The 15,129-nt window shown below is 36.4% G+C and overlaps 2 protein-coding genes across 4 annotated transcripts in view; one reads left to right on the forward strand and one right to left on the reverse strand.

Annotated features, from left to right (window-relative positions):
* Nucleotides 1–503: 503 nt before the first annotated feature.
* On the reverse strand, nt 504–11,628 carry nt5c1bb (5'-nucleotidase, cytosolic IB b). The gene is made up of 6 exons (XM_052096271.1): nt 11,437–11,628; nt 11,138–11,305; nt 9,182–9,311; nt 6,647–6,769; nt 2,567–2,751; nt 504–1,904 (listed from the first exon to the last, which is right to left on the reverse strand). Exons 1-6 carry the CDS (start codon nt 11,554–11,556, stop codon nt 1,536–1,538), a joined length of 1,095 nt encoding a protein of 364 aa, XP_051952231.1. The 5' UTR covers nt 11,557–11,628; the 3' UTR covers nt 504–1,535.
* Nucleotides 11,629–14,290: 2,662 nt separating this feature from the next.
* syt14b (synaptotagmin XIVb) overlaps nt 14,291–15,129 on the forward strand; it is a 28,370-nt gene continuing 27,531 nt past the window's right edge. For 2 of the 3 annotated variants that reach the window (XM_052096266.1, XM_052096267.1), the window contains exon 1: nt 14,300–14,469. In XM_052096266.1, coding sequence (XP_051952226.1) covers nt 14,457–14,469 — 13 coding nt within the window. In that variant the 5' untranslated portion in view covers nt 14,300–14,456. Of the gene's footprint in view, nt 14,470–15,129 lie in introns of all 3 variants that reach the window. The other variant, XM_052096268.1, reaches the window with a different exon arrangement.

Below are 15,129 nucleotides of genomic sequence, written 5' to 3' on the forward strand. Positions count from 1 at the left end.
GTAGTCGAAAGACAAACTGCTGCAACCTATTTCTTTATATTTGTTTGGCGAAATTGCTAGTCAATTTGCATAATACATTTCACACAATTATACACCACATTCCTTGTTTCAGTTTTACCAAGTTTAATATATTTTGTTTTAGAGCGTTCATTCGTTCATACAGTAGGCTAGGCTAGCGTCGTATGGCGAAGCCATTTGAAAGTCTTCCTTACGAGGAAAAAATTAGAATTAAACAGCAGGGCAGATCAACACCTAAGATTGATTTAGTGCAAAAAAATAGGGTAAATAAGTTTATAATGTAGGCCAAAAATGAGCTTCCCCTCTTTGAAAGACCAGCAGCCGCCACTGATCTCCATAAAATATAAATACCAATGTACTTCACTCATGATGGATAGAAAAAGTGCTGCATAAAATTTGCTTTTATAGTGAAAATGCTTGATTACATTAGTAAACACAAATCAAAAAAGCAGGTGGTTACATGAACAGCGAAAAAATATAACACATTAGTTATAAAATATATTTAAACAAAAATGTCATATTAAATGAAACGAAGTGTAACTGTAATACCAATTTTGCATCGTAACACGTTTTGCTTTTGATACACTTACAAACATCAGGCAATTGTCATTCGCATGCAAAATACTAATATATGGAAAGCATAACCCAAAGTAGTACACTGAGACATAAAAATTGTCAATATTTGTAACCACAAAGCAACATCATGGGCAGGTGACTAATTTAACACAACTGTAATGATGATAATAATGTAAATGACTAATTTTCACTTGAACTGATTTACCCTGTAGATCCATCTTAGGGCGAAAATAAAAACAGTACACTCAGAACAGTCAGCTAATATTAGTATTCTAGAACATCAGTCTGAGTCTGTTGACTGAATACATGCTTTGTAAATATAATTTTTTTTTTCAAATGGACAATTAGCTTTTAACTAACCCTTTAACCTTAAACAGTCTGTATGCACGTATACAGTTAATCTTGTTGTTATATGCAAACACATAAAAAGTAAAACTGTCTAAAATATTCCATAACAAATATCATGTAGGTAGGTAGATAGACAGATAGACAGACAGACAGATACAGATAGATAGATAGATAGATACAGACAGACAGAGATAGACAAATAGAGACAGATAGATAGAGACAGACAAACAGATAGTGTTCCAGTATCAAACAGCAGGTCTGATGGTGTCTAGAATATAAAAACTATTTTGCATTATTGCAAGTAATATAAAATACAATAGCAAAAGTTTTATGAGCACATAGCAGAATTATGTAAGATAAGAAGAATCGTACAGTACTTTCTAGATAAGGACAAAACATGTTCTGATCATTTCAAAGCCTATTGTGAAACAAGTCATTATATATATATATATATATATATATATATATATATATATATATATATATATATATACCCTCATTTTAACTTCACGCTATTTATGCAATATATATGATAAACAATGTAATGAACAGCATTTGTGACTGAGAATGTAACAGCTTAAAAGTGGCATCTCTTATTTTGACTGTATTTCTGGCTGCTCAATCAGCTTCCCTTTGTTATATTTCTGTCCTATTCCATATGGCACATGGGCAGAGATAGTGCCCATCTCCTTGGCACCCTCAATGTGGAACATCTGGTCATCAAAGAAGATGTGTGGGCGAATCTTCTGCAGCAGAGGCCCTTTGGGGGCCCCGGCAAGGAACAAAGCCTCATCAATCTCCAGGCCCCAGCTTCTGAGTGTCTTAAGGACTCGGGCTCCAGAGCTGGCTGCGCTTCGGGCGGTCACCAAGAATGTGCGAATTGGGCAGTTCAATCGCTCATTCTTGGCATAGAATTTCTTCTGGAGCTTCCCCAGAGCCTCAAGAAAGCACTTTAGAGGGCCCTGTAAAAGCAGAGGTGAGCAGTATTTCAGTCACTGGAACCTATTATTAGCAGCTGCCATTGCTCAAGCAACTATGACAGTTCACTTCAAGTCCTAAAGTTAAAGATGACTCAAATAAGGAGTTAACCATGTGGTGTTGTATAAAATAAATAACTGTAAGTGTGGCAGGGCGGAGGGCAGGGCCGGGTCGTGATTCCGCACACCCGGCCCCTAATCAGTCTAATTAGCCCTCGAGAGGGATAAAGGCTGACCGAAGACGGCAGTGGAGGGTCTCCTGGCCGACCGCCTGGAACGGGAGGACTGCTGCCAATGGCGGGGGAGACCCCTTCCATCCACCAGAATGCGGCGGTTTGTTCCGTCCTCCAGGGGCCGGAGGACTGTCTCCAATCCTCCCAGGAGCCCCTTCCCGCTCACAGTCGGCCTTTATCCCTCTCGAGGGCTAATTAGCCTGTTTAGGGGCCGGCTGTGTGGAATCATGACCCGGCCCCGCCCTCCACCCTGCCACATTAAGGTATGTGATTAAGGAAGAATCTTCTATATCACTATATTTATCTGCCCATTGACCGTTGAAGTCAAAAATTAGAATGAAATTGATGTTGCTGATTGTTGCAAGTTGGTGCAATTTTTAACACCATAGAGAGAATAAAATCCACATCTCATACCTGAGCGAGTGGTTTGTTCTCATGGCTTTTTTCATGCTCAAAGAACGTGTCCAGGCCGTGCTGCTTCACAATGATCTCAGACTCGTCAGAGAAGAGTACAGCGTCTCCATCGAAGGCCACACGCAGCTGAGTCTCAGACAGCTTTGTCTCCACATTAGGCTTAAACATGATGGCTGCTGCTATACCTTTAAGAAAAAAAATACCACACACTGGGTTTATCAGAATAACAAACAAATATTAGAGCATTTTGAAAAATTCAGTTTGAAAAGTGAGGAGTTTGAAAAAAAAATAAAATATATGTACAGTACTGTGCACATAAAATGTTAAAAATATTTGTCTTGGTTGGTTATTTCAGCTTTAAAGTGTCAATAGGAAATACACATTTTAGACTTCCAAACATTAGTTTTGCCAATAGAAAATAATTGAATAGAATAGAAGTGTCCTACAACAGATGGTATGGCCCCCAAAGAGCCCAGATCTCAACATCATTGAGTCAGTCAGGGATTACATAAAGAGACAGAAGCAATTGAGACTAAATAGATAGAAGAACTGGGGAAAGTTCTCCAAGAAGCTTGAAACATCCAATCTGTCAACCAAGAAAAACTGTGTCCAGGTGTACCTAGGAGAATTGGTGCTGTTTTGAAGGTGGAGGTTGTCACAACAAACATTGATTTAGCTTTTTTATGTTTACTGGACTTTGTATGACATTAATTGATAAATTAAAACTATTTATGGCATTATTTTTGAAGACATTCTCACTATGCCACATTTTGCACAGTACTTTATATAACACATTTAGGTATATTTTATATACAACACTTTTCATGTTTATTATGTATAATGTTTTATTACCCTTTAAAAGTAATGTTCTGGGTTCAACACAAGTTAAGCTAAATCGACAGCATTTGTGGCATAATGCTGATTACCACAAAAATAAATCGATTCCTTCCTCCTTTTCTTTAAAAATCTAAGGAAAAATCGATGTTCCTGTGATTCACTATAGAATGGAAAAAGAGGCCGCACTACGCATATATTGTTTATTTTGCACAGACGCGTTTTGGCGTGTGCCTTCTTCAGTGTGCAACAAAATCACAATGTACCCAGTCTTATATAACCACACCCATTACCACACCCATATTAACACCAGCCTATAATATAGGATAATGATCAGACCTGTGATTCACTAACAATGAAAGTGAGCGTGGCCAATTTTTTGAGGGTTTAAACAGAATTCTGAAGAGTATAATTTTATAAAAGTACTTGCATTCATTCTTCTGTTAAAACGTGTGTATTATTTTAGCTGTAAAGTTGTTTAAATTGACATTTTTACAGTTGGTTTAGGGTTTGTTGACATTACATCGTCATGGTAAAAAAGTTGTAAAATTGGATATAACTTTACACATAAAAGGCTATTAAGTGATTTTATCACACTAAACTCGTGTGTACATGCATGTTGTTTATGTCTTGTGGTTATATTTTTGAAAAAGTGTGCATTTTAATGTTAAAAAATTGGCCCCCATTCACTTCCATTGTAAGTGCCTCTCTGGAACCCAGGAGGAACAAGTCGAAATTAATTCAACATTATGCCACAAATGCTTGTGATTAAGCTTAACTTGTATTGAACCTAGAACATTCCTTTAAGCTTGGATGGGCCCCGCAGGTGGCAAACATTTTATTTAATTTTCTTTCAAAATTAACAATTAGTCTTGACCAACCGTATTGTTTGAAAGCTTAGATGCTGTACTTTATAATACATGTACGCATTACGATTAAAGCTGAAAAAGTGCTTTAAATTTTGCAGACTAATCAGAAGTGCTCCGTTTTGATGATTTATCAAACTTTTGAACTGTACATATTATTGTAATCAGTAAAAAACATCAATCTCATCAAATAGCTACGAGGCATATGTTTTTGGAAAGCTCTCAAAGAGTAGAATACAACCAGCAAATTAATTTTACTCACAGACAAAAAAATCTAGCAAGTAATAGTTAAGTATACGTCTTTGACATATATGTTTCATGTGAACAGGTGTTACTTATATGCCACGTTTTTGCTTATAAATTCACGAAAAATAAACTAAACAATAAATACACATACCATAACTTAGTGGAGGCGATTATCACACACAAGGTAATCGGATGCATAGATCATTAGATAATTGACACAAAGCACAATGTGCACACAGTCTGGGTCGGATGAAGTCATCAGAAATGTTGTAGCATCATAGAACCCTAAACTAATCGGACTGGGGTCAGATTGCTCCAACCAGTGGTGATAGTTCTCCATATTTAAGCGGAGTGTCATTCGATTGGTGACTGTTACATATGGCCACCAGGAGATGGCGCCAAGTACATGACACAGACTCAATAATGACTCAAATGGCACTGAATGAAACTTATTCTATGAAATCTCACTACTAAAATCATGTCTGCATGCTAAGCATACCCTTAGTCATTGTAGTGTTTGCATGTGTAATTTGTTCTTATGCACAAGTATTATGTTTTATTTGTTTGCAGAGGCTTTTGGACACATGGAGATGTTTTAGTACACAAGGATAAATTATTTTTGTAATGCTATAACTTTTAATTGCTTTGTTGAATTGTTACAGTTTACATGATTGAGAACAAAGCAAAAGCAGTTCTTCGGCGCTACCTTAATTACACCCAGAGATAATGTAAAATAAGAAAAATACGAAAAAAGTACATTTTCAACTCACGTTGTGATTTTCAGCAGTTTCTTATGCTGAGAGTCTCAGAATTTATCATAATCTATATAATTAAAAATGATATTTGTTTTATTTAAAATTATACCACACATGACCCTCATTGTTTTTTGTTTTTTTTTGTTTTTTGTCAAGTTATAAGCCTTTAAATGCATGTATGCTACTGAAACAGGAAATCTTTAAAAACATGTTCAGAGCTTAAAGGGTTAATGTTATTGAATTTAATCATGTGTAAACCATACATAAATGGAAGAGCCCATCAATTGCTATAAATGTACAGTTTGCTGTTTTCTATTAAAATATCCTTAATTAATTGGAGGACGAAACCTGCAAAAATAATAAATAAATAAATGTAATAATAAGAAAATAAATAAAGAACTAAATGTCTTGATAAAACAAATATAATTAGTTTTTAATTAAATGTATTCCTGAATTTATTTTTGTATAACTTTTTTCCTTTATTTATTATTTTAAATTAATCTTAAATTTTGTAAAAAAAAAAAAAAATAAAAAAAAAATTATTTATGCGTTCATTTATGTTTATATTAATTTATTCCCACATGTATTTATTTCCATATTTAAATATTCCCACATTTATTTATTTTTGTATTTATTTTTACATTTCTGTCTCTTGTATGATAATGATGTGGGCGGGTCCTGCATTGGTTTATCGTAGATTGAAGCGTGTGCTCGATTACTCTTGACTTGTTTTGATGTGACGTCAGGTCACAGCCATATCTCGTGTAAACTATAGCTGATGCTTCACATAGATCTAGAGAGTTGTGCAATTTAGTGAATGAAATCGATAACCACGCATCAAATGAATATGTTTAATTTAGAGTAGAGGTACTTATTGATGTTTTAGGAGAGCTGTACTGTATGATGGTATGAATGTCGAAGCACATCCTGGATTGTTAAACTCTGCAAAATGTTTCCCTGCATACTCAAAATCTGTACGAGTCAGAGGGTGCTAAGATGGGACATCCAACTACTGAATGTTCACAGGTCAACGCTACTAAATACTGCTCTTTAACCTGTTTATTATTACATTTATCTTTAAATATGGAACTGGCTTTAATTATATTTAAACACTACACATATTTGTTGCATTGTAGGTCCTTATAGCCTATGTTTCCCCTCTACTCGTGGTTTATATATTTATTTATTTTTTAAATAAAAAAAGAGGAAGTGCTAATTCCATTATAAGTAGGCTAACTCCAAAGCATATTTTAACAATACTTTGACATTGCAGTTTTATTTAGGTTTATTTAAAAACCTAAATAAAAACTTTATTTAAATGAATTAAATACTTATGTTGAGGTTATTATACTACAGTTATGTATTTATTATCCACTTACCCTCTTCAATGGCCTCCTGGACTTTCTTGGTGTCTTTGGAGAGATACAGGTTAGTCATGTAAGCCTTGAGGTAACCGATTGGGCTCTGACCTCCAGTCATGCAGAATCGCTCTATGTTCAGATCTGTAAAATGAAGAAAAGGGGTATTTTCATATGCCGTTCAACTGCTGTATCTGCTTGTAGTATTGTACTGCATGCAGTATGTGTTGTGTTTAAAGGGGACATGACATGCCTTTATCAATTTAATATGTTCCTTGAGGTTCACTTTTAATATTAGTAAAGTTTTGTGAACAAAATATATTGTCATATATTAGTAAAACATGATGATTTTCCAACTTCATTCTAACGCCCGTTTCACACATACTCCGTGTGCAGTGCGTATGCGGTACGTATGCGGTGCATATACGGTACAGGAGCAGCACGCGCTATAGTGCTTTCACATATGTTGCGTTTGCAGTGCGCTACTGATCCGCAGTTTCTGTGTGTCACAAAATCAAAAATGTGTAAGGAATTTTGATATTAAACCCAAACGTTAAATTTGAGATTGTTTAAGGCATTGAAACAGTATGAAAATTCATTTTAATCATTGTGATTCTTTGTTTTACATGTAGTTCGAGTTGAAGAAAAGCTATCGCGCTATATCTGTTGCTAAGAGGGAGAAGAAAGAGTGAACACAAATGCGTCTCAGTCTTTTTTAGGGTAAAAAATCATATAGGATGGCATTTTGCAACTTTTGGGACTATAATCATTCTTTTTTGTTTTTCTTGACCCTGTAATTTAGTAACTGTAGAACACATTAACTGAAATTATGCGTATATGATGAAATGATTACAGTTTCTTGTCAATCTATGTCTATTTTAATGTGAACAATGCGCTGCCACTTTAATTCAGTGTGGTGCGCACAGCAAAAATAGACGCAGTGCGTAAACGATCGCTGCACTGCTGTATACGCACCGCAACTGGAACGGATCGACGGACTGCAGTGTAAAAGCTCTAACCTGTTAACATGGGTACGGAAAAAAATATGCACCGCATACGCACTGCAAACGGAGTATGTGTGAAACGGGCGTAAGCCTTTGGTCAGAAATGCTCAGATTTGATGCTGCTTCTCCTTTAACACTTGAGAGTATACGACCACTGTTATGATTGGCTCTCTGCTCTTGTGTAACGCTTGTAGCTAGCAATGGCAAGGATGATGACACGATGACGATAACGTGAATTGAAGAACCCAAGAGATGACTCTGGCTTGGCTGCGGCGTGGCCTGGAGCTGACTCTGGCTTGGCTGCGGCGTGGCCTGGAGCTGACTCTGGCTTGGCTGCAATGACGTGGGGCAAGGCCGTGAATGGTGGAGCCGTGGATAACTGGGAAACGACCTCCATGGTCGTGTACATGGGCAGAGACTCGGAGATGGTCCATGTGGTCGTGAACATGGGCAGAGACTCGGAGATGGTCCATGTGGTCGTGAACATGGGTAGAGTCTTGGGAGCAACCTCTGTGGTCGTGGGCATGAGTACAGACTCGGGAGCGACCTCTGACGAAATCCCTTCTCCTCCTCCTCCTCCATGAGGACGAAGTTGGCTGTGCAGGCTCTGTAACGCTTGTAGCTGGCAATGGCAATGATGATGACACGATAACGATGATGTGAATTGAAGAACCCAAGTGCAGTTTATTTACAATCGTGAAAACCCTAACTCAACACATGAACTAAAATAAACTTAAACTTGGCTTGACCTAAACATACATCAATACTAGACAAGAGACAATGGTAAACATGAGGGCTTAAATGCATGGATATGGGGAAACATAAGCCAATGAACAAACAGAACTCTAAACAAGATAACAAGACAATAAACTAAAACCAATGACAAACTAGAACTGATAACAAAGTAATCAAACAATGAACCAATGAAAACAAGACACATGAACATGGAGGGAAACAGGAAGATCACATGACAAGGAAACAGGAACAAAACAAGACATGAACTTTTCAAAATAAGAGACATGAAAAACAGGAACCAACAGAATAAACATGACATCTTGACTGACCTGCTCTATCTACTTGCTCTTTTGCTGCTCACCACACTTTTTACAATGACCTCTTTCTTATATGTCTAAAGATCAAGGAACATGAAATTCCTCAGGTCATGACCCCTTTAAACCTGCTGTAAGCGATTGCTGTGCCACTATTAACAGACACTAAATGGAGTGGGAAAAATAATTAAAATTTCCAGTGTGATCATTTTTGCTGTTCTCAGAGACTAGGTGTTTTTCAGTGACAACTGTCAGTTGGTGGGAATTTTTATGCTTGGTACAAAAACAAAATGTCTACAGCAGCTTTGAACTAGACAAAGTCCTTGAAAATACAATCTTACTTGACCAATAAACTCCAGCTTTAACTTCAGTGGTAAAATATTTATCTTTAAGTGTTGCTCACAGTGGTTTGTCTCACATTATACTGTAACATTCAGATATTTTAACAACAGTAGGAGTAACCTGGTAAGCCAGTTTCTTACAGTAGGGAACGGCACACCTACCGTAGTGATTGATGCTATTCATGAGTCGCACCCCGACCTGGGCGTGATTATTGGTCATGAGAACAATGTCGAACAGCTCTTCACTGTCTGGATAGAGATCCCTCAGTCGATCATTTACATTCATCAGCGCCTGAGTTCAGATTTTAACGACAAAACCATAGCTATGACTATAGGCAAATACCTTTTTAGTGAGTAAAATGTATTCAGAAAAAGGTACAATAACTTTTACAAAGTCTTCTAAGCTGGTCTGACACCCTGTCCACACTGCTTACGATATGACAAAACTAGTACGTTCCCACTGTAAAGGCCTTTGTACACCAAACGCTACTTCCTGCAGATTTATCCCCACAATTATCATTTTAAATCAGAACAATGGATTCCTATAAAGTCAGTTCACACCATGACCACAGCCGTGAGTTTAAAAAAAAAATAAAGTATGTTATCAATATGGCTTCAAAATTCCCGTTTGAGGTATGATAAGCAATGCTGAATGCGAGATCTGCGTGTCTGTTTACTATACAACGTTATTGAGATATGCTCTCTGACAAGAATGGAGAGTAAAAGGCATTTATTATTTTGTCAGAATGAAAGAAGATGCCGTTTTTGAGCAAAGAAAGTTGAAGCAGCATTTTCCTGGCATCTATTTTCCTTCTGTGCTTTTGTAAAGTTTATGGAGGCATGTCAGACGGCACAGAGGACTGTCCTTGTCAGAGCCTGATTTAATTAATTCAGCCTGTGCAACAGTGTGTGATAAAATGATGGCAAAATGCGACAAACGGTAAAACTATGTGCTCAAAACCAATGAGTTTATGAAAACTCTTGGTATGGTATTCTGATACAAAACCAAAGTGGATGAGAAGCATGGCTGAAGGACGAACGCAGCTAACCCTTTTTTCTACCTTCTAAAAGGGTTAAATTGGAAGTGTGGAAGTATTTTGGGTTCCATAAAAATGCAGAAGGATCGTGGGTAGAAGATCGTTTTACTTCTGCTTGTTTTACCAAACTTTTTTTTTAAACTGAGAGACTTCACAGATCATAGCCACTAACCACATCCTCCACAGTTTTAGCAGTAATGTATTAATGATGCAAATGAGTTAATATGTGTTATTAATAAAAAAAAATTATACCCTTTCTTATATGCTGAAATTAAAACTTTCCTGACCCCTGACTTATAAAAAAAAATAAAACTTTTATATGTTAAAAATATATTTATTTTTATATTTTCGATTATTTGTCTCCTTTATATTATTTATGTATAAATTTGGGTTGGTTTGTATGTATTTTTTTTCTCCCATCACCTCTACTTGTCTGTATGACTCAGTGATTGTATTCATACATTGTTTGACCTTATTGAACATGTATATAGAAAACAATCCACAGTTTTAGCACCATTTGTGGACTTATCGGACAGTCCTTTACCCACAGTAGGCACATTTTCAAACTTATATCAGTGTTAAATTAGCGATCTGGAATTATTTCGCCATCTGATCAGCTTAAATACGGGACAAATCGTGTCTCATATTGATTCAATACATGATGCATAATTTTATCTTTAATTACTGGACGATTCTGTATTTTAAGGCCGGGTGGCAATCCTAGGACTGTAGTTTGTGCCATCATTAATGATAATAAGGTATTGTACCTTTGTCTTTTTGTTATTTTTTGTCACTTCAAAACAAATTTAGTGATGATGTTGTGATTCAACTCGGGGCTGGTTGGTTTGGTTCATGGCTTAAAACTCTCTTATGAAGGATTTAATGATGAGCCTATGGAAGAAATGTATGGGGAAACATACTTCCGGAAACAAGACGGCAGAAAAAGTGGGCGTGCATTTCAGCTAACGTTGATTTAATGGAGCGTTCTCGTTTAGTAGCATCGCTCGCTTTTATTAGACGTTCGACAAAGATAGTCAAGTCCAGCGAAATGTGTCATCAGTGTTCAAGTGTATAGTCTCACCCTGACGAAAGGAAAGGCTACACCGGGTTTCAGCGGCTCACTCTCGTGCTCTTGCTGATACTCAACATACTTCTCCAGCCCTTCTTCCTCATAGATCTTCCTCTCCGCCACCATTTCAAATAAGGTCCGGGATGAAACTCCGATTGTAACTGCATGTATCGGCTTGGGCTGTTAAACACGTGAAAAACAATAATCGCCAATATGATCATATGCTTTCCAAAAGTCTAAATGAACTTATATTATAAACAGTGGTATGAGTATCGGTTTGCTGAACTTGACAGTTTGTTTACTGTACTTACGGGTCTTGGTTTCTTTGATTTCAAGTTTTCAAAGTGTGCTTTAGCAGCTGCCCAGTCTGTTTCATCTGAGGAAGCATCCTTATGCGTTGAGGATGCATCTCCTGGTTTTATTTCACTCATTGTATAACAGACCCGATAACGCACCGCGCGCTGAACTTCCTAGGTTGAGTGAAGGCTGATGTCAGACATGCGGAAATGTACAGCGCTTGATGAATGCGGAGAAGGAGGCGTTCCGCTTGACGCAGGACGCTGAGACACATTCTGTCCACTGTATATGCGTGCTTTTTAAATTACATGTCCCACAGGCCACTGTTTTAAGTCCTGTTAAAGATGACAAGGCTTTTCTCTGGAACTAAATGCTTGAGGTGATGGCCAATAGTCTTATAATATAATATAATATAATCTTGGCAAATATAAAACTCTTGGCAAATATTTGCGTCGAATCTCATGCTCATTTGCATGTGAAAATAAAGAGTGGTGAATTTTTGGCAAGTTTACAGCTAGTTTGCCAAGCCGCTAGACTTTATGTAAGGGTTAGCATGAAGCTAAACGTTCACATTACTATTTACACATGGTTTATTTCTATTTCTGCCACTCTAAACTTACTTCAATCTTACTTCTATGTCTGCTTATGTGAATGTAAGACATCTAAAAAAAAAAAAAAAGTTTTTCACCACTGTTCAAATGTCAGACTCGTTATTAAAGGTGCTGTAAGCTTTCTGCCTGTCAATCCATTTGTGCGTTTTTGTATTGTAGTTGCAACTAATTATTGAGGCATAATGCATTTTAAGCAGTATTTTTCTTAACAATTGTCAGTTGAGGGCGCTGTTTTGCTATTGTTGTTTTTAACAACCATTTCTGCTCTCAACAAAGCTCATTTTGGAAAGAGTGGGCGTGGCTAATTCAACTGAAGTCACTTACAGCACATTTAAACGTAATGACAATAAATCAAAGTAATCTGTTAAGGAATCAAAATACTTTTTTAATGTAACTGTATTCTGATTAACAACTTTTTAAATTGTAACTGTAGTGGAATACATTTATTGTATTTTAAATACATATCCTTTTACATGTATTCCGTTACCCAACCCTATATATATCACTGGATGTTTTTTTGTTTTTGGCACCATTCTGAGTAAAAAGACGGTTGATGCGAACATCAACTGAATCTCCTCAATCGTATCTGCATGATTTTATGCATTGCACTGCTGCCACACGATTTGCTGATTAGATAAATGCATGAATAAGTATGTGCATGTTTCCTGTAAAGTGGTCGGTGCGTATGTGTATATATATGCTATACTGATGTTTCTTCCAGATGTTTTAAACAAACATATTATACATTTCTATAGCCTCATTATAAAATTATAAAATATGGCATATTATAATGTTTAAGAAAAACTTTCTTTTTTTTAAATTTTTCAAAATAATATTATAATATCAATGATGTTATGAATAAATAAGCAAACCTAAGTTCTTGGTAACAATTCAGATTACTCGGATAATGTTTTGGGTCTCAATAGGACAATGCTGGTCACCTTAGGGAACCTATATGATAAACATGAGGATCTACAGTAGGCTATCCTTGTTAAATATCGTTATTATTATTTTGATGTTGGATCGTCTACAATCCAACACACATTTGTGAATTTGGTGGTATAGCTTACTAGTCAGGATAGACTTATATTAACTCAATAATGTGTTTATATGATTCTTGAAAGGGAATTTATTAACTGTCTCCTGGGGTGAGTTAGTGAGTGTGTGTGTGTGTGTGTGTGTGTGTGTGTGTGTGTGTGTGTGTGTGTGTGTGTGTGTGTGTGTGTGCCTGTGTTATGTTTAATATCTGTAAGGAGAATTATTTTTATATAGAGATATTTGATATTTATATACTTATATTAGTATTTTTCAAAATAATTAAAAAAAAAACGACACCTTTGCTGTTCGTGACCATAGGAAATGAATGGGAGACACCCCAAAACAGAGCCATTTGTTTTAGATTTGATGAATAAAATAAAAATCAGCCACAATGCAAAGAAACAAAATAAATGATTGGTAACAAAAGGCTTTTCTATGTCTTTTTTTATCATCATGCCCTGGTTTGAAAGTAAATATACAATAATGCCACATTATATTAAAACAATTATAAAAAAAAAACTGGCAAATTTTGACAAATAATAGTTTAAAAGAAATTCCCTAAATCCTAATGAATAACTTGTGATAATCAAAAATTAAGTTATAACAAGCGATCAGACCACACAGTCTCTGCCGCCATCTACTGGTTATTATTGTTATGGCATGATTGAAGTCATGTACTTGTTCGGTTTTTTTCACCAGATATCAGCAATCTGCCACCAATACATAAAACGTATTATCTATAAGTATTTTCTTCATGTTTCAACTTATAGAAGTGTAGGTTTTTACTGAAGTGAAGTTAACAATCTTGCATATTTGCATATGCAAATAAATAATGGAGTAGTGTACAGGTGAATAAGATTTAAATAGAGTAAAATACCAAAAGAAGCGCATCGTTTTAATGTTTTTACTTCACGGAAGAAGAAATGTGATACTTTCTTACAAAATAAAATTAAAATTAAGTAAACCCTGTACTGTTTTCGGTCAAAAATGACCGCGAATAGCTGTCAACCCTTATTGAACAACCTAGGAGAGTTAAATCACCTCTTTATTAACATAGTTAAAAGTATCTATTATTAATCTTCATTTTGGGGAGTCTAGGTCATGTACAAAGACTTAGTGAAGGGGTTACAGTTCATAGGTATGTCTAAGAGGAAGGTCAAACAGCTGGCTAGGTCTGTATCAGCCATTACTGTTATGTGGAGGGGTGTTGTTATTTGTGTCCTTGATACTAATGACTGAGTTCTGTCGTGTGTGTGTGTGTGTGTGTGTGTGTGTGTGGCAGTTAACCTCATGCTGCATCATCATCACTGTCCCAGTACATTCTCGCCTCCCTCTCACAGCATGGAAACATTCTCTCTCGTTTATCTCGGGTCCCGCACAGCATCATGGCGTTTGAGGGTAAGTATCTTATATCTTAACCGACCACCACAGTAAGTACACTGTTATCTCTTATCGTGGACAAGCTATGAATGTGCTTCTACATGCTGTAATAGGATGTTAAACGTGACGAATGTTTTTATCTCTAAGCGATTTTTGACGCTGGTTACGTGCGCTGCACCAATGCGGACAAAACGTGTTACAGGATTGCGTCGCGTAAACAAATCGCCAGTGTTTATATATGTCAACACAGCGAGGACTCCATCTGTTACATGTTACTCATATCAGGAGGTCCCATCATGAAAAGTTATATGAATACTAGTCACGCATAGCCTGAGACTAGATGATTGCCAAAACACTATTAAAAGTCTTACTGACTGAAACATTGTCCTCAGGTGCGACTTATGACAAAAAGAGTCTTTCCCTTTTATTTTTTTTTTACATATTGACATTTAGTAACCTAAACACGAATGGCGTGATACCCTTACGTAATTTAATCAATGTTTTACTACAGAAGTAGGCTAACCCATGCCCGGCTCCACAGAGGGGCCTGAAAAATGAATTTGGCCCACCTTGAGATCTGCACCTACACACACCCCTCCAGTTGTTCTATGGGTCCTATGACCTAAATTACATCTTAGAGCTAGAGCCAGGCCTGTAACCATATGATTTAACCATATG

This window comes from Xyrauchen texanus, chromosome 28 (assembly GCF_025860055.1).
Source record: "Xyrauchen texanus isolate HMW12.3.18 chromosome 28, RBS_HiC_50CHRs, whole genome shotgun sequence".
NCBI lineage: Eukaryota > Metazoa > Chordata > Actinopteri > Cypriniformes > Catostomidae > Xyrauchen > Xyrauchen texanus.